The sequence below is a fragment of the Schistocerca serialis genome, chromosome 1 (genome assembly GCF_023864345.2).
Source record: "Schistocerca serialis cubense isolate TAMUIC-IGC-003099 chromosome 1, iqSchSeri2.2, whole genome shotgun sequence".
NCBI lineage: Eukaryota > Metazoa > Arthropoda > Insecta > Orthoptera > Acrididae > Schistocerca > Schistocerca serialis.
The window spans coordinates 1,261,120,549-1,261,141,396 of NC_064638.1; the positions used below are offsets into that span (position 1 = coordinate 1,261,120,549).

Below are 20,848 nucleotides of genomic sequence, written 5' to 3' on the forward strand. Positions count from 1 at the left end.
TTACAAAAAAATTTGTAGTTGGTGTGATGACTAGCAGCTAACTCTAAATGTAGGAAAATGTGAGTTAATGTGCGTGAGTAGGAAAAACAAAACATCCATGTTCGGATAAAGTATTAGCGGTGTTCTGCTTGAGACAGTCACGTCGGCTGCGCGTAAAGTTGCAAAGCGTTATGAAATGGAACGAGCATCCGAGGATTATGGCGGGGAAGGCGAATCATGGATTTCGAAAAATGGCTCTAAGCACTATGGGACTTAACATCTGAGGTCATCAGTCCCCTAGACATAGAACTACTTAAACGTAACTAACCTAAGGACATCACACATCCATGCCTGAGGCAGGATTCGAACCTGCGACCGTAGCAGCAGCGCAGTTCCGAACTGAAGGGCCCAGAACCGCTCGGCGACAGCGGCCGGCCATCAAGGCTAAGGGTGGGCCAACACCATACTGAATTTCAGCATTACCGATGGAGGGCGCACGAACTTGTAAGCCATTTTCAGCCAGGTGTTCAGATACCTTCGATCACAGGGTGTATGTGTGGCTTATGAGGAGCTGCTCGACCGTTAAATTCTATACTTCTAAATCCCTACTCGCAGTCATTGTGGTATGTGGACGGCTGGTAGCAGTTCGGGACTTAGGAGAGATTCCTTCCGCTGATGTCATGCTATCTTTTACAGTCAGTCTCCACGGTGCTCGTCGATCCCTGTCCGCCAATATAGGAGGTCTGGCTGCTCTTGGCTTAGCTTTGGTTGTTCCTTGTCGTTTCCACTTAATAATCACATCGCCAACAGTCGACTGGGGCATCTTTAGAAGGGTTCGAGATCTGTCTACGACGCATTTGTTTTCAGACGGCATCCAATGATTAAACCACGTACGAAGTCACTGAGCTCTGCTGACGCACCCGTTCTGCTGCCACCGCCTCCCTACTGGCAACTCCCTGCATCCTTTTATAGTGCCGGGATCACCTCTTGTGACAACTATTGTTGGTCAATTCTGCATTGCGTAGAAGCGCCCGGATACATTTGACCAGATAGTGTATGCATACAAGCAGGCCACTCAGTATTTACAAGGCAGTATGGAATGGCTCTGAGCACTATGGGACTTAACATCTGAGGTCAGCAGTCCCCTAGAACTTAGAACTAGTTAAACCTAACTAACCTAAGGACATCACACACATCCATGCCCGAGGCAGGATTCGAACCTGCGACCGCAGCGGTCGCGCGGTTCCAGACTGAAGCGCCTAGAACCGCTCGGCCACTCCGGCCGGCTACAAGGCAGTACATAGAGCCCTTCTTCTCCTCCTCCTTCTTCTATTCTTCGTGTCTGCTGTATCCCAACTGGTATGGAGGCCACCATACTCAAGATTTGGCAGGTTTGCCGCATTTGGGTTTGCTGCTGTTGCCCGTCCTGTGGCCGCAGCCGTCAGTTACCTAGCGGAGGGAAGTCCTGTGAGCTACCTATCAGGGAACTATGTAAACCTTGGTCTGTGTGTGATCTTAATTGTATGTGTATCCTATTTTCAGAGGCGAAAATTAGGGGCCAGCCCAACGTTTTCCTGAACGAGTGTGGGAAGCCATCTAGAAACTTCACTCTGGCTGGTCGGAGCACCAGCCTCGCCAGTTGAGAAACTGCGCAGATTCGTTCCGCGTCTGTCTCATTTTCCAGTCTCGCAAGCTAGGGTGCTGTGCATTATTCTACACGAGGAGTTTATGTAGAGCTTTTTTATCTTATCCATTGTTCCTTTTCCTTTCCCAAGTACCAAAAAGCATTCAAAACAACTATATTTTTCCCCTTCAGCAAAGCTGACTTTTTCACTCCTAAGTGAAATTTTTCTGATAAACTTTGTTTTATCTGTTAATGTTTTCATTAGAGGACAGCGTAAGATTTTATTTTTGGTAAAGGCATTGTGAAAGCTAAATGATTTTTCGCTTTCAAATATTCGCCTCTTTTGTGGAAAAATGCTCATACGGAAAGTAATAAGCTCGTGGAACCGACGAAAAGTGTTATAGAAACAAGGCAAGCGTTAAAATAAATATTAGGAAGACACAAAAGAACAAAATGCACTACTCTAACATGAAATAGCGCGGGGATAGTGGATTAACTCCCGATATTCGCAGGCGACATACTACCCGCCAGGGTATCCGAGAGCGCTAACGCGCCGCTTCCTGGACTCGGGTAGGCGCGCCGGCCCCAGATCAAATCCGCCCGGCGGATTAACGACGATGTCCGGTGTGCCGCCCAGCCTACATGTGGTTTTTAGGCGGTTTTCCACATCCTACTAGGTGAATACCGGGCTGGTCCCTAGGTCTCGCCTCAGTTACACGACTCGCAGACATTTGAAACACATACACACTATTTCACGATTTACATTAGATGCAGACCGCTGGGGTACACTTATTCCATACCAGGGGGTATGGGGTGGCGGCAGGAAGGGCATCCGGCCACCCCTTAAACTTAACCATGCCAAATCCGTACTTAACCCTGCCGACCCTGCGCATTGCGGGATAAAGGCGGTAGCAAAAGCAAAAAAGATTGCCAGGCGACCGACATCATTAATTTCTTACCACGAATCCTTGACATTGACGTCCCATTCTGTCCCTTTCCATTGCCGGTCTGCAGTGAATGCCGCAGTTTGAAATATATTATCGGATGTTTAGTCATCCCGTTCCGTCCTCTGATGTCCCCAGTGAACAGACCATAACATTGCCTTACTGATGCAGCGTGGCTAGTGGGAACTGCAGACAGTTCAGATTCCGGTAGCTATATGGGGACACAGTGCAGACGTCCTTGCACGTTTAACATAGTCTCCAGCAGAGGTTACGAAGCGGAGTGTCCGCTACGAATTTTCACACACAGCACCAGCCAGACTCGGACGCCCTCCGCCCGACTGCCGCCGCCGGAGTCCTGTTCGGGGACCGCTCACAATATGCTAAGAATAGTACTTTTTATGTGCTCATGTGACCGCTACTTTGGAGGTGCGTTAAATGCGTCGCCTGTCGTGTGTTCACAGGTGGTGAACTCTGGAGAGGCGGCGACGTTCAACTGTTCGGTCACTGGCTCCCCCGTGGGAACCGTGGAGTGGCTGCACAACGCAGAGTCCGTGCCCGCCGGCCGCGCGCGCCTTTTGTCGCCGCTGGTTCTGCACATCGCCGCTGCGACGCGCGCGCATCGCGGCGTCTACCAGTGCGTCGCCAGGGGAGACGCAGACAGCGCGCAGGCCGGGGCGGAGCTACGGCTGGGAGGTCAGTCAACACCACTCACACCAACAGTAGCACGAGGCGGAGCTGCACTGCCGTGTGTTCAAAGTCCTGGGCACTGTATTAGTAGCGTGGGATGTCAATAATTTCTTCTGGCTTGTTGAGGGTGGTAAGCATTCTATCTACAGTGGAATTTCCCTTAACCCTAGCACCAGTAATCTGGGATCTGTCACATGGGTTTCTGGGGGAGGAGGGGGGGGGGGCAAAAACTGCCCTGACATTCTTTTCACTTTTTAAAATTTTTTTGTTTGTTTTATTTTGATTATTTAATGAATTAGGAATTTCTTTACTAGGTTCCAACACACTTTCTATAGTTTTCAGGAATATTATAACATATACAAATGCAATAAATAAAGGAATGAATATGAGGTATTTTTATCATGAAACTAACACTTCTTTAGCTGTTCTGGTATGTGTATTCTATTACTCCTCAGTGTTCCTACCGAAGTTAACTTGTCATCATTGTAAAGCTCCTCGGCTAAGTCTGTGGATGTATAATAGCGATCTGTTGTTATATTTCTTCCACTTTCTGACAGTGGATTCACTAGGCGTCTAACAACTGCCTTTGCACTCCGTTCCTCGGCAGGTCGTTCATCCTTCCCTGCATGGACTTCCATTTATAGAACATACCGGGTGTGTGCATCTGATAATATCCTAATTAGTATGCCATACTTCCCAGGCTTGCCTTTCATAGCCGCGCGGGATTAGCCGAGCGGTCTAGGGCGCAGCCGGCACGGTAGCTCAGCGTCCTCGATCAGAGGGTTAGCTACCCTTTGTAATAAAAAACTGAGTGAACGGATCAACAAAGAACCTGAACGGGTGTCATCGGACGTCCGCCACGAACAAATCCAACGAACAATATAGAACAAAATGAGATTTAAGAAAAAAAAAGGCGCTGCAGTCATGGACTGTGCGGCTGGTCCCGGCGGAGGTTCGAATCCTCCCTCGGGCTTGGGTGTGGGTGTGTTTGTCCTTACGATAATTTCGGTTAAGTAGTGTGTAAGCTTAGGGACTGATGACCTTAGGAGTTAAGTCCCATAAGATTTCACACACATTTGAACATTTTTTTTTTTTTTTTTTTTTTGTCTTTCATACATACCTTAAAGGGACATCTTCCTCGAAATAGGGAGAGCATTTCATCACTCGTTAGATCTGCACTTGCTATGTAGCTCAATGACAGTGAACCGATAGTTCTGTACTGACAAGTTACTTTGCAACTGCAATATATGATCTGAAGATGGGCAGCTAGCCTGAGACCGGTCACTGAAAATAAAAAATAGCGATCAAAGACTGAAATGCCATATTTTTACTCTCATTAGAATTGGTTCTCGAGAAGACAATTACATTCCAGAACAGATTTAAAGGGTGAGTCTTTCTAAAACCCGTAGTTGTCTCCCACTGCAACACAGGAGTTTGAAATTAGACTCAAAGGTGCCTACAACCTCCCACTGTAATGGTGCAAAAGCGTGGCGTGGCGTCCTGCAACGTCACCCTTGAATTTGGCGACGCTTCAGACAGCAACATGTCGACACATGCAAAGAAAAGGTGAGAGCTCGTAAGTTCAGGCGAGGTGTAAGGTTGTTAATGATGCCTCATTCGCACCAAATTTCACCGCAGTTATGCACAGCGCCACCACAGGCGTGCCACACGATGGGAAGGTCGTGACACCATCTCTCACCAACATGCGGGCCATCTCGAGACGCTCCCATCCAGCGACACTTGTCCGCTGTCCTTGTGCGGATGCACGTTTACCTCCGACCTCCTGCGGGAATCTTGGAGACATGAAAAGGGACTGCAGATAGGTGGAGCTGAATGGGAATGTGAACCGGCGGGGGAGCGTTCCATGGTAGTCCGCACATTTGCGGTAAACACTGTGTCCGGATGGAGCAAGGGTTAACGCAGCTGCATAGTAAGCTGGAGATCTTGGGTTGGAGTACCGGTCCAGCATAGATTTTCACTCATCGCCGCTGATTCCGCACAGCATCCCAATGTAGGTGATAGCCTAAGCAGATTTACTAAACACAGCCTTCCGAAAAGCCTTCACAAAATGTTCCAGAATTCGAATCGAGAACAGCTGCAAACATGAGTAGTTCCTCGGAGTAGTGAAGCAACTCAAATCACTTAATAAAATCAAGTCTTCTGGTCCAGACTGTATACCAATTAGGTTCCTTCCGGAGTATGCTGCTGCATTAGCTCCATACTTAACAATCATATACGATCGCTCCCTCGACGAAAGATCCGTACCCAAAGACTGGAAAGTTGCACGGGTCACACCAGTATTCAAGAGGGGTAGTAGGAGTAATCCACTAAATTACAGGCTCATATCGCTAACGTCGATATGCAGCAGGATTTTGGAACATATATTGTGTTCGAACATTATGAATTACCTCGCAGAAAACAGTCTATTGACACACAGTCAACATGGGTTTAGAAAACATCGTTCCTCTGAAACACAACTAGCTCTTTGGTTCAAATGGCTGTGAGCACTATGGGACTTAACATCTCAGGTCATCAGTCCCCTAGACTCAGAACTACTTAAACCTAACTAACCTAAGGACAGCACACACATCCATGCCCGAGGCAGGATTCGAACCTGCGACCGTAGCAGCAGCGCGGTTCATCTACATCTACATCTACATCTATACTCCGCGAGCCACCTTACGGTGTGTGGCGGAGGGTACTTACTGTACCACTATCTGATCCCCCCTTCCCTGTTCCATTCACGAATTGTGCGTGGGAAGAACGACTGCTTGTAAGTCTCCGTATTTGCTTTAATTTCTCGGATCTTTTCGTTGTGATCATTACGCGAGATATATGTGGGCGGTAGTTATATGTTGCCCATCTCTTCCCGGAATGTGCTCTCTCGTAATTTCGATAATAAACCTCTCCGTATTGCGGACTGACGCGCCTAGAACCGCTCGACCACAACGGCCGGCTAACTAGCTCCTTATTCACATGAAGTGCTGAGTGCTATTGACAAGGGATGTCAGATCGATTCCGTATTCCTCGATTTCCGGAAGGCTTTTGACACTACCACACAGGCGGCTCATAGTCAAATTGCGTGCTTACGGAATATCGTCTCAATTATGTGACTGGATTTGCGATTTCCTGTCAGAGAGGTCACAGTTCGTAGTAATTGACGGAAAGTCATCGAGTAAAACAGAAGTGATTTCAGTCGTTCCCCAAGGTTGCGTTATAGGCCCCTTGCTGTTCCTCTATATAAACGATTTGGGAGACAATCTGAGCAGCCGTCTTCGGTTGTTTGCAGATGACGCTGTCGTTTATCGACTAATAAAGTCATCAGAAGATCAAAACAAACTGCAAAACGATTTAGAAAAAATATCTGAATGGTGCGAAAAGTGGCAGTCGACCCTAAATAACGAAAAGTGTGAGGTCATCCACACGAGTACTAAAAGGAATTCCTTAAACTTCGGTTACACGATAAATCAGACTAATCTAAAAGCCGTAAATTCAACTAAATACCTAGGTACTACAATTACGAACAAATTAAGTTGGAAAGAACACATAGAAAATGTTCTGGAGAAGGCTAACGAAAGACTGCGTTTTATTGGCAGGACACTTAGAAAATGTAACAGATCTACTAAGGAGACTGCGTACACTAGACTTGTCCGTCCCCTTTTAGAATACTGCTGCGCGGTGTGGGATCTTTACCAGGTAGGACTGACGGAGTACATCGAAAAAGTTCAAAGAAAGGCAGGACGTTTTGTATTATAGCGAAATACGGGAGAGAGTGTCACAGAAATGATACAGGATTTGGGCTGGAAATCATTAAAAACAAGGCGTTTTCCGTTGCGACGGAATCCTCTCACGAAATTCCAATCACCAACTTTCTCCTCCGAATGCGAAAATATTTTGTTGACACCGACCTACATAGGGCCGAACGATCACCGCGATAAAATAAGGGAAATCAGAGCTCGTACGGAAAGATATAGGTGTTCATTCTTTCCGTGCGGTATACGAGATTGGAATAATAGAGAATTGTGAAGGTGGTTCGGTGAATCCTCTGCCAGGCACTTAAATGTAATTTGCAGAGTATCCATGTAGATACAGATGTAGATAGCGTTAGTTCCTTCCCTTTCTCCCTGCTCCACCTTCAATTTATATAATTTAGCAAATCTTTTGGATGTTTTAAACGTTCTGCCCATAAACTGCACTTAAATAATTTGTCTTCCACACACCGTTACCTATGTGATCGTTCCAGTCAAAGTTCTTCGTAATTTTAATCCTTAAGTATGTAGCTGAATTCGCAGCTTTTAGATTTGTGTGATTTATCGTGTAACCGAAATTTTGCGGATTCCTTTTAGCACTGATATGGATGACTTCATACATATTTGGAGTCAATTGCCACTTTCTCATGCCATACAGATATATTGTTTAAATCATTTTTCAGTCGTGTTTGATCTTCTGATGATTATACTAGGTGGTAAGTGACAGCGTCAAACAATCAAAGAGGGCAGCTCATATTGCCTCTTAAATCATTTATTTTGATCAGAAACAACAGGGAGTCTACAACACTTTCCTGGAGAACATAGATATCACTTCTATTTTTCTCGATCATTTTCTGTTAGTTAGTACGAATTTTGTGACAGGAAATCACAAACACAATCGCACAACTGAAGCATTTCGTAGGCACGCATTTTGATTGGAAATCACTTGTGAGGAACGGTGTCAAAAGGCTTCTGGGAGCCTAAAACTATGGAATCAGTTTGAGATCCGCTGTCGATAGTACTCATTGCTTTCTGAGAATAAAGACAGCGACAGTATTTTCTGAATCCGTTTTGGATATTTCTCAATAAATCGTTATCTATGAGGTAATTCATTATGTTTGAACAAAGTATACATTCCAAAATCCTACTGCAAATTAACGTTACTGACATGAGTCTGTAATTCAGAAGATTACTCCTATTTCCTTTCTTGGTGTGGTCTGTGGAACTTCACAGTCGTCAGGCACGGATCTTTCGTCGAGCGAGCGGTATTGCTAAGTATGGAGCTGTTGTATCAGCACACACTGAAAGCATCCTAACTGGTATATTACTGGACCGGAGGTCTTGCCTTTATTCAGTCATAGACTGTGAGGCTGGTCCCGGCGGAGGTTCGAGTCCTCCCTCGGGCATGGGTGTGTGTGTTTGTCCTTAGGATAATTTAGGTTAAGCAGTGTGTAAGCTTAGGGACTGATGACCTTAGCACGTAAGCCCCATAAGATTTCACACACATTTGAACATTTTTTCCCTTGCCTTTATTAAGTGATTTGAGCTGCTTCGCTACACACAGGATATTTACTTTCATGTCACTCATGCTGGCAGTTGAGCTCCATTCGAATTTTGGAATTTTTGGTTCGTCTTGTTTGGTGAAGGAACTTCGAGAAACGGTATTTCGTAACTCTGTTTTAATGGCACTGTCATCAATAACGTTACCGATGCTATGGCACTATGAAGGTATTGATTGTGTCTTGCCGCTGGCGCAGTTACGACAAGAACATCTTCGGAGGTGATATATATGGCCGTATTTGATTGCATTGACTTAGAAGCTTAAATGTTTCACACCGCCAACGGACAAAAGATCTTTGTATGTGACAGTAATTTGAAGCTGATACCTCTACCCGTTCCTGAGAGAAATGGTTCTTAACAGCCAGACTGACAGAGAGACGGATAACAAAGTGATACTATAGCGGTTCAGTTAATGCCGACTGAAGTACGGAACCATAAAAAATAATAATTCTGTATAGTTATTTTCTCTTCACTTTAATCTGATTGTAGCTTTACTCCCTCTCAGAAATGAGAGGACATGTAACCTGTTTCGTGTGCTATTGTCTGCAGCTTGTTGCTACGCACTAATTCCTCAGTGTTTGCAAATGTTTCAGCCTAATTTTGCTGTTGCATTGGCAGCTACTGAAATTAGCCAGTCATCTGTCTAGCTGATGCAACCTCTGGTGCTTTCCAAAACTTGAAGCTGGTTCACTAGGGGCTCTAAGCATCGAAACACAAGTTTACCTCGGCGGGAGTTGTAAGTTGTCGGTTTGCATGTAGTTGCCGGTAGCGGTCTCCCTGGTACAGCTAGCTCGCCCGTTCGCTCATTACCCAATGTCGAGTCGAGATGCCGATAACACGGCAGTAATAGAAGTTCTGCATTTTACGATTCAGTGGGTTCAGATCAGTTAGAACCGTTGCGGCGTTATTTTCGTCCAGAGTACAGCACTGCAGCTCCTACACGGCATATAGAGGAGAAAGCATTTCTCATTGTACTATCGGCCTCTAAGATCGCCTCATCTCACGGTATGCGACGTTTTATGTGGGAGTTTGTGACAAAGGCAATGCTTCCTTGAGAGTTTCGTTTGCTTTCTCGGCAAGGAGTTCTCTTGTTTTCTCAGTGACTATAATAATGCTGTCATCAGCGAAGAGGATTTTTTCGCCATGAGTAACACTACTGGGAAAGTCATTTACGTATATTAGGAACAGTATTGGTCCTAATATGCTACCTTGCGGAACCCCTTTATTAACGTATTTTGGTTCTGATAGGTGTTTTACTAAATGTTTAGATCTGTTTGAAGTATGTGTTATCTCTACTCTTTGTACTCTATCTGTTAGGTATGATCGAAACCAGTCGTTAGCTACCCCTCTTATTCCTAATGCTTGCAATTTATTTAATAGAATCTTGTAGTCGGCTGTATCAAACGCCTTAGAAAGATCCAAAAATATGCCTGTGACAAACTCATCTTTATCAAGAGCATCAAGTACAACTTTTGTGAATTCTACTATGGCTGACTCCGTATTTTTGCCACTTCGGGAACCAAACTGTGATTCGACTAAATGATTGTATTTATTCAGGTAATTCATTAATCTGTCTTTCATAACTGCTTCTATTATTTTTGAGAATGCTGACAGCAGCGAAATGGGCCGATAATTTTCTATGTCTTCTGCATTACCTTTCTTAAGCAAAGGTACAACTCTTGCCTGTTTTAACTGCTCTCGAAATGACCGTGATGTGAAGGATTCATTTATTATATTTGTTAAGGGGCCTTGTATAATCCCTGTGCATTGTTTCAGTAGACACATTGGTACTTCATCTAAGTCTACTGACTTTTTATTTTTTAGTTTTTGAATTGTTTTGCTGACTTCATTCTCTGTGGTTGGAAGTAACATCATTGTATTTAGTGCAACATTATTTAGAGCTGTTATATTTGTCTGGGGGAATTTTTGCTGTAACGTCTCTGAAATACTTGAAAAATGCTCGATTACGTAGTTTGCTAAGTGTTGTGGATCTTTTATTACTCAATCCCCCTCCCTTAGCTGTATGTTATTCTGCGTTTGTTTGCCTCTCCCGGTTTCTCAAGCGTCGCTTAATGCTGATTACAGAAATTTGTGGCTTACGAACAGCTGATCGACCACTGTACCCCACTTTTAAGTAGGCTGTTTAGGTTTTTATGTTGGTAATGCCACGTAGTGGTCTGCATGAAAAGCGCTGACTCCGCTGTGTGCATTCTGTGACTGGTTGGACTCATTGTTGGAATATTTGCTATGGTAGTGTTGCGTAGTTGGATGTGAACAGCGCGTAGCGATGCGCAGTTGGAGGTGAGCCGCCAGCAGTGGTGGATGTGGGGAGAGAGATGGCAGAGTTTTGAGCGGACGATCTGGACGTGTGTCAGTCAGAAAAAGGAAATTTGTTTAATTGGATGTCACAAAATTATACAATGACTTTTTAACGCTATTAAGGTAAATACATTGTTTCTTCTCTATCAAAATCTTTCATTTGATAACTATGGATATCAGTAGTTAGTGCCTTCAGTAGTTAGAATCTTTGATTTAGCTGGTAGTATTGGCGCTCGCTGTATTCTAGTAGTTCGAGTAACGAATATTTTTGTGAGATAAGTGATTCATGAAAGGTAAGGTTATTGTTAGTCAGGGCCATTCTTTTGTAGGGATTATTGAAAGTCACACTGCGTTGCGCTAAAAAATATTGTGTGTCAGTTTAGTGACGGTCAGAATAAGTAAAGAGAGAACTTTCTGAGTACGTTCAGTTTTACTCAGCTGTCTTTGTATCAAATAACGTAAAAGTTTACTAGCACAGTCATTCATAATTTTTCTAAGGGGACGTTACACACCAAGGGCGTACCCAGGATCTGAACTAGGGGGGGGGGGGGGCAGGTCATACTAGTCTCAGCAAAACAAGGACTCGAGACAACATACAGCATAATTGCGGTGTACGCTCATCGGGCACTATCCTGTGAGCCTTTCTTCTCCCACAGTGCTTCTGAGCCACGTCTTCACTCTTCGAAGTGTGCTGAAGGATCGTTCCACAGTCGCTGTTGTGCATGGAATAGTGCTCAACAATCCATAAAATGTTTTAAACAATTGTGCACTTTTAAGGAAGTCTGTTACACTAGAATTGCTCGGTGATGGCCAGTTTAGTGGAACGTTCTAAAAATTATTTTATAAATCGCTTGCACTAAATGTCTCGCCATCTACTGCTTGTCATAACCTGCACGTCAACTGCTATTAATCTACAGTTAGCGTCAGCTGTAACTAAAAAATTAATAGTTTAGGAGCAGAAAAGCATTTTACATTTAAATATGGTAGGAGAAACGATGTTTCTCGTTAGAAACTTAACATAGTCATGTACCTTACTGCCTACAAGTGAATACGCAGTTCCTTGGCGACGTATCATGCCTGCGATTAGCAGAGCGGATTGCTTATCGCTAAATTTATTATTTCTATAAACTTCCCTGGCGACAGTAACGTGCCGAAGACGAAAAAATTACTCCCGGATCTGCGCGAACGAGTTCGAATATCTTCGCGGGGGGGGGGGGGGGGGGGGGCAGCTGCCCCTCGCTGGGTACGCCCACGTTACACACTCTTTAACTCACTACACTTTGTGCAAGCTGGACCGCTGATAGCACTTGAGAACTCACGAGTGGTTCCTTCCGCGGATTTCATGCGATTTTTGTCACGATCCCTGCCTGCTCTTGGTTCAGCTGTGGTGGTGCCTTCGCTTTTCCATTTCTAAACCACATCACAAATAGTCGACTTGGGCAGCTTTAGAATGGCTGATACGACCCTGACGCCTCCTCTTATACTGCAGGTCCGCCTCTCAAGGCATCCAGTGATCAGTTGTGCAATACGTAGCGGTGTCCTAATACTTTTCATCACACAGCGCAGTCTTTTGCGTAAGGTAGTATTTACCGCAGGTATCACTCTTCATTCACGCAGAAACCTTAGTTTTGTAATACCTGGCGAATCTTTTTGAAGCACCCTGTACTTAAACGATCTGTCTAGGACTCTTCCCGGCGACGTGGGAATGCCGACAGAGGCAGTCCAATGGGCAACAGCTGCTAACGGACACAGCCTGCTCTTCCATTCTTGTCACGCCCGGAAATTAGAGTATGTGGACTCACGTGCCGTTCAGAGCGAGTGCCGAAAAATGTGAAATGTTGCCCGTTCTGGCGGCTCCAATTTCCTGCGTCCTCCCGCTGGCGCATTTCAGAAACACCCGTGCCGCGCATTGACAATTCCAGTGGCACGGCCTATATATAGACCCACCCCCTAGTCTCCGCTGTCGATTGCCACCGCCACTGTCCTCACGTATTCCACTTCGCTCTCTCTCTCTCTCTCTCTCTCTCTATATATATATATATATATATATATATATATATATATATATGTGTGTGTGTGTGTGTGTGTGTGTGTGTAGAGAGAGAGAGACAGAGAGAGGTAGCTAGTTGTGTAACGGAAAGAATCTGAAAAATTTAAACATGCAACTATGTCGCCAAAAGTGAGTACAAGTTGCGGGCAGTCCACGGTCAGTGACCTCACTCTGTATTCACCGGGAGTCGTCCCGACGGCGGAAACATCTATTTGAGAGCGACTGCCACACTACCTATCAGCGATAACACACTCAGCTACGAGCAGTCCTGAACCGTTCGACAAGATATTTACGTAGTGCGAAAAGCGGTAACTGACCCGGAACTGTAAAAGAAATGACGTCCTCCACATGAGAACTAAAAGTATTCCTTCAACCTGTATGTGTTAAATATGTGTTCTAACTAAAAAAACCGTTTTATTGGCAGATCGTTTCAAACATGTTCAAATGTGTGTGAAATCTTATGGGACTTAACTGCTAAGGTCATCAGTCCCTAAGCTTACACACTACTCAACCTAAATTATCCTAAGAACAAACGCACACACCCATGCCCGAGGGAGGACTCGAACCACCGCCGGGACCAGCCGCACAATCCGTGACAGCAGCGCTCTAGACCGCGCGGCTAATCCCGCGCGGCGCAGATCGCTTCCAAGGTGCAGTACAGTCTCCAGAATGTAGCAGGTAGACGTTGTGAAAATACCGCTGAAGAAACGTCGGTGGTTTAATTGTGTTTGTGTTTCATAATTCCGCGATCTAACACCCAAAATGGATTTGTACAGATTGCTCAAAACACGTTTTGCGCCGACTCCGCGATCTGCACTTCTTTTTCCGGTGGACTGTTGCTACCTCTCCATAGGTTTTATTTCGAAGTGTCCAATGCCATCTCAGAAAGGGCCGTCGGCAGTCCCTGAAAACCGAAATAAGACTACGTGTATATAGGGAAGACGGAAGTAGGCTGCAGACTCGCAAAATACTCATAAAAATATTCTAACATTCGGAGGAGAGAGCTGGTGACTGAAATTTCGTGAAAATATGTCACCTTCGTTTTAATGATGCCGAAAATACCTCGCCTTTGCTTTAATGATTACCACCCCAACTCGCTTATCATATCCGCTACGCTCCCTCCTATAACGATATGTTTAAGTAATGTGTATACACAAACATTCAGTTATAAATGTCCCCGTTCGTAGTCGCTAATTATAACAATATGTTTACTTTTGTGCTGTAACATATAGCTATAATCAGTGGTGGAAATATATTTGCGAACGCCGACCGTGTCCGGCTGTTTCTTGTTGGATCGTCTGATCAGTCGGAAGTTGCATTGCTGAGGAGAGTAAATGCCTATTCAAAATATAATTATTTTTGGATAGCTCAACATGAATTTCCTAAGGGACCGTAGTTTATCATGCATTTACCAGTAGAATATGGCGCGGAGAAAATATTTCGCCGCATACAACTTCCGTCCGATTTCGACGAAAGAATTAGTGACTGTGAACTCTCTATTTGGTAGAAACATAAAGAAAATTAAATAACTTCATGAAGGAGTGAGACATAGATTCTATATTGAATAAATAGTCCATACACCAGTTCCATTTTACTCTGAATTTATGGCAATTAATAGATGAACTTACACTGCAATGAAGGATTTAAAATGGATGCCGTTTTGACTGGCACTTCTCTTCTCGTAATAAAAATAATTCCTTTGACGTTTTCACATACACGTCGCACAATAAATCTCCTGCTATCCAGTATTGCACTTTTAGTATTGCACTTTTACTTTACACTAAAATAATATTATTTTTAACAATAATAATACGGCGGCAAGACATGCGCGTCCGACACAAGTTACAAGAGGCAAGGGGAAAATGAGTAACTGTTCATCGAGAATATCTCGTACATCAAAAAAAATGTGTAAAAGTGTTCTTCTTCTGTCCGTTTTTCTCGCCGCGGTTTTCAAAGTCAATAACTCACTGCATCTCTGACGGTGCTTCGACAATAAACAAGTTACGTCACAGTTCGTTCACCTTTTACATTCTCGCAACATTATTTGCTAACTGTAGCTGTTGCCGAGCGACTACTCGATTAGTGAATGATTTAAAATGATAAGGCAATCACATAATGTTACACTCCCCTATTCCGCCACAGTATAAAATCACCAGACTCATCTCCAGAAGTATCTCTGTGCATTTTACAGGTTGCGTATCTACTGACGTCTGGGGGCAACAAAATTTTTATTTTCATTGTTTCATATAACTATTGATCGAATTTAAAATTTTAGCTGCTGTCGTAATATAATCATTAAGAGGTACAATCTTACGTTAAAGGTCTAACACAACAAGACGAGTACTACAGTTAGAGACTGTTTCTGTGCCTTCAGGTAGAGTAACTCACGTCGCGCAAATTACCCAGACTTGTTCCATCCAGTATTTGAGAATGAGAGCACTTAGCAACTTCCAACAAACTATACACAAAATTTCAACTCTTCTCGAAACTTTTTCCGCTGAAATGTTTCACAAAAATAAAAAAAATTATTGGTTACTACATTTTTGCTTTTCATGCAGTAAAACTTCAGTATCACGTATGACGTTTTACTTTACTACTTCTTTATTAATATTATTGGACTGAAGCCATATGGGGTTTCCGAAGGGACAGACAGACGACAGATGCAGTATTTAAAATTAAACAAATAATCGGAGAACAGAGAGTGTAATAGTGAAACCTATTTACCATTCATTGATTTTATTAAGGCATTCGATAATGTTGATAGAAAGAAACTTGGAAGAATTATGAGGAAAAGAAGATGTCCACAGAACCTAATAAACGTTTCAAAGCGCCTGCATAAAAACACGACTGCAATTTTAGATATAAATGGTACTCTAACGCATCCTATAACCACAACCATAACCAGGAGTTAGACAAGAATGCAGATTTTCATTTGCACTTTTAAAAATTTATTGAGATGCCCCAGTTAGAAATGGAAGGAGATTAACAGAAATTCCCGCTTGAGTTGCCTTTTATATGCAGATGACACTTCACTGCTAGTGGAGAATGAAGATGGCCTACGAAAGAACATATACTTATTAGGTAACATTTGTGAAGAGTACTATTTGGCGATTTCAGAAAAGAAGACAAAATCATTGGCTTTTAAAGGAAAACATCGCGTACGGATAAAAACTGTAACTAACAACAGAACAGATCAAACATTTTAACTATTTAGGTTGGGACGTCACCTATGAGTATGAAGAAGACATAGTGTAGAAATTTTCGAAGTTGGGAATATATGTGGGAAAGATGTCTGAAAAATAAAACCAGAAAAGAAAGAAGACTGAAATTTTATAAGACAATGTCAGCTGTTTACGGAACTGAATCGTGCGTAATAAGTAAACATCAAGAAAGTCGCATGCATTAACAGGCATGAGGTTTCTAAAACCAATAAAGGGAGGCACAAGAGCCGACAGATTTCGAAATTCAGAAATTAGTGAGGAATTGATTATGCTTAACATCGTCAGTAAAATAAAAGAAAATAGAAGAAACGGGATTGAACATCTCGAAAAATGAGTGGGTAAGGATTACCTCTCCACCTAAGATTTGAGCCCGTTGGGGAACGAAGTCAAGAAAGACTAAGCAAGCAATGGGTACCATAACAGGCAAAACATAAAAAGACCTACGCTTGAAGTAAAGATGACGATAGTACTTCTTTACTACTAGCTCTATTCATAACACATTTTGCAGACAGTATGTACCTATACCACTGACTGTGCCTGCAAAATTATTTCATTGTACGACACGTATTTCAGGATATGTGACGTCATAAACATTCAGGTGACTGAAGTAGATATTTTGCACATTGGCGTTCAATTTTTTAAAAATTCAGAGGTGGAGTTACTGGTACATATTATACAGAGTGTTAGCACATGCTTCCGCTGAACCCTTCATTTCAAGCTTGTTGGCCGAAAGCTCACTTTCTCTCAGTCTTTTTATTGTGCCTATTTGCGACTTAGCATCTCCGCTTCTCCGCTATATGGTGAGTAGCAACTATCCATTTCATAATATTGTTACATTGCATCCTGGATTTTGCGTTGTTTAAATCATCTGAATGATACGTAGTGTTGTTTAAATAATCTGAATTATACCTGGGCGAACACCAAACTACTACATACAGTTGGGGTCAAGTTTGCAAATTGCACCGGATGTGCATTTGTAGACCAGACAACACATGCTTGCCGGCCGAAGTGGCCGTGCGGTTAAAGGCGCTGCAGTCTGGAACCGCAAGACCGCTACGGTCGCAGGTTCGAATCCTGCCTCGGGCATGGATGTTTGTGATGTCCTTAGGTTAGTTAGGTTTAACTAGTTCTAAGTTCTAGGGGACTAATGACCTCAGCAGTTGAGTCCCATAGTGCTCAGAGCCATTTGAACCAACACATGCTTGTGGATTGCTTGCGGATAGGTCTATTATGACGGCAGAGATAGTAGCCATTTCAGAATCACTCAAGCATGTGGCAAAATGCACTGAGGGCAAAATTATAACCGCCGTCGACCACCTAGCAGCAGTCATGATCTTGAAAAACCATTTTACACAGCGGCACAACAACCCAATCGCTTATGAATTTATACAGAAATTCAGTCGGCTATACAATCAGCAAAACTGAGTCACATTAATCTGGGTCAAAGGTCACAGGCCGATCAACTGGCCGAATAAGGCGCAGCTCCAGGAATGCCCTCTCACTCTGAAGTGCAGCACACAGACTTAATACAACTACTTGAAAGACGATGCCGAAGAGATGGGATGAGGAATGGAGAAGAAGAACTGACGACAAACGGAAACATTGCAGAGCGCACACAACAACACAACAACACATTGGTACATGAAGCAACCAGTGTCAAGAGGATTTTATACAACCATTGCACGAATGATTTTCAGTTATTCTCGCTTTAAAAAATACTTGCATCGCCTGGGGCTGATTGAGAACTGTCCTTGTGAAGAAGAAGAAGATATGAACCATATATTACAGACAGACAAGATATATTGGACTCTAAATTAACTGAGTTCTAAAAAAAAATAAAACTTTTATCCATTCTGGATTTCGAACACTGCGACTGTCTTGTTAATGGTTTCAGGAATTACTGCAACCGATCGCCGTTTTTTCTTCAGCTTTTAGTTATTCATAACCGGTTCCGAATCGCCTGGCGATTCATCAGGTGATACAATTCAGTTTGGAGTATTGTGGCGGTCGGGCATTGTTTTTGTTCATGTGGCAGGCACTGCTCTGGAAAACATAATGTGAGCTTACCAGCATCGTTAAATATCAAGTGAAACAGGCACTTTTCCAGATGTCACACCACATGTGAGAGTCGCCATCTGTGGAAAAGTGCCTGTTTCACTTGATATTGAACGATACTGGTAAGAACACATTATATTTTCCAGAGCAGTGTCTGCCACAAGAATAAAAACAATGTACTACCCCCCACAATACTTCAAACTAAATTGTACTATCTGATGATGAATCGCCAGGCGATTCGAAACCGGTTATGAATAACTAAAAACTGAAGAAAAAACGGCGATTGGTTGCAGTAATTCCTGAAACTTCTAACTGAGTTCTATCTATGGGGTACAAAGGCCCCCGTTGTGTTACCACTCTTTTGAAAATTACAGACGTATAAGTCGTATACACAATTAGGAGCGTCCGTATGATCTGCCACGGCAAATTCTAAATCGCCATGAGTACGACAAGTTTGTCAGAACAGACCAGCAAAAGGAGACCATACGCGAGAGCGGCCGCTTGAACGGAACAGAGACGAAACGAAGAATCGCATTGCCTGGATCACGGGCCCCAATTACCAAGCACGTCAGAAGACAAATCGGACACATATAGTGTAGCAATATGTTTAAATTTTCTGTAGTTGAAAATAATACTCCTTTTATACCTGATGTTAATTTAAATTTTACGCGTAGATAAGCGTACCGTATAGATAAAGATTTAAGAACAATTATACTCCTTTGGCTATAAACGGATTTAAATTTTGTACATAGATAACACTAGTTGAACAACGTCATTTTTTCTGAAAGGTAAAGGATTTTTCTGGTGTATTTTTGCTTGCTGATTTCAGGTAAAATACTTTCAGTGTTCAATAACATGTATTTTGACACAAATTCAGAATTTCTGTGAGGTAAGCAAAATATAGCAATTTAGTCGTTATAATTACGCCAGTATTGCTTTGTGAAGCTTTACAGTGTAATCTGATACAAAAAGAAGTTTAATTTTTATTGGTTATAAAACAGCTACCTGAATATTTTGGTGATATGGTGATGTTGAGGCTTATATCTTCTTTCTACATATATCTTGTCACGCAATCTTCAGCATCGGGTCATAAATCGACTGGTGCCTGCTTCTGTGAATTTCATGGGCTCAAGAGGCTATATTAATTCCCTGACCACTTCCGATACATCTGTGGCAAACTTATAGTGAAAAAGCAGCAGCGGAAAATCTCAGACTTTGTCAAAGAAATATATATTGCGTACTTTGGGTAAAGCTTGGGATCGGTACAAGTCATTGGCCCCACATCGAGTGGTTCCAGTTGTGTAGAAGGACCCCTGCTTCCTATGCAAATTGAACAGTCGGGCAAAAGACATGCAGTGTTGTCAAAAAATTTGGCCAGTTAAACGCCAATATGTGTTATACGATTTAAAGGTGGATCCCACAAAAAAATGCTTTTACCTCCACGTAAAACTTGACATAAATAAACAATATATTAAAGCCCTACCAAAAGTTGGCAACACTTTTAAGAAAGTGTCAAGTACGTTCCCATGGCTATGAGACTGTAAGTGGAACGAAGTGGATTTCTGTCAAACCAGGCGCCGGCCGGGGTGGCCGAGCGATTTTAGGCGCTACAGCATGGAACCGCGCGACCGATACGGTCGCAGGTTCGATTCCTGCCTCGGGCATGGATGTGTGTGATGTCCTTAGGTTGGTTAGGTTTAAGTTGTTTTAAGTTCTAGGGGTCTGATGACCTCAGAAGTTAAGTCCCATAGTGCTCAGAGCCATTTGAACCATTTTTGTCAGCCCAGACGTTCTCACACTAATTAAAGAGGTAACATTTGAAAACAAAATGAACGGTAAACACAGTCTTGGTGCTCCTTTATACAAGATGCCAACGTGTATCTCAGCGAATGCAGTGATCTTGATTATGAGAATTACTGAGAAAAATGCTGGGTAACAAGTACTAGATACATCAGTGAGCTTGAAACTGCACCTTCTGTACTCCCACGTCAGTTGTTTTTTGGAAAATATAGGGGATGTGTGTGGTGAGGAACCGGGAGAAAGGTTCCGTTAAAAATTTAAACATATGGACCGGACGTAACAGGACAGATGGGGCGCCAACATGATTCTTGCTAAATGCTGTACAGGGAATATCTTCTGTCAGTGTACAGAAGAAAACGACACGCAGACCTGCGGGAAAAAGAAGAGGAATTAAGTTCTTTGCGTTTGTATTAGACCCAAAGAACTTAACACTTCATTGTACTGTTAATAGTGCCTTATTTTACCAATCGAAAAAATAGTTAATAGCGTAAACAGTTACCTACAAAAAGCTTTCAATATTTTATCATGGTTTTTTAATAAAATTTTTTAATGTATGAGTTTTGTACGATTTTTTGGCCCATCGTCATTACTTCGTGAAAAACAATTTATGTGATGAAGAAAACCATTAGTTCTGATCTTAGCATATCAAGAAACATTAGAATCATCTGAAATGATTAAGAAAAATGTTGCATACCATAAATTTGTAGACCTGTCTTATTGTCAGAATTGACAAATGTTACTAATATGAATAAAACATAGTTGTATAGCCAACCCTGGAAGTAGTTAAGTTGTCAGAATGTCGAACATTTGATGGCTGATGATGATAGGCAGGCTAATGGGGGCCCAGAGAGAAGCAAGCT

At 42.9% G+C, this 20,848-nt stretch overlaps 1 protein-coding gene across 1 annotated transcript in view; it reads left to right on the plus strand.

Annotated features, from left to right (window-relative positions):
• The window catches only part of LOC126456806 (Down syndrome cell adhesion molecule-like protein Dscam2), a 567,168-nt gene that overhangs the window by 288,458 nt on the left and 257,862 nt on the right, over positions 1-20,848 (plus strand). The window contains 1 exon segment of the mRNA XM_050092599.1: positions 3,009-3,240. Within this exon segment, the coding sequence (XP_049948556.1) occupies positions 3,009-3,240 (232 nt within the window).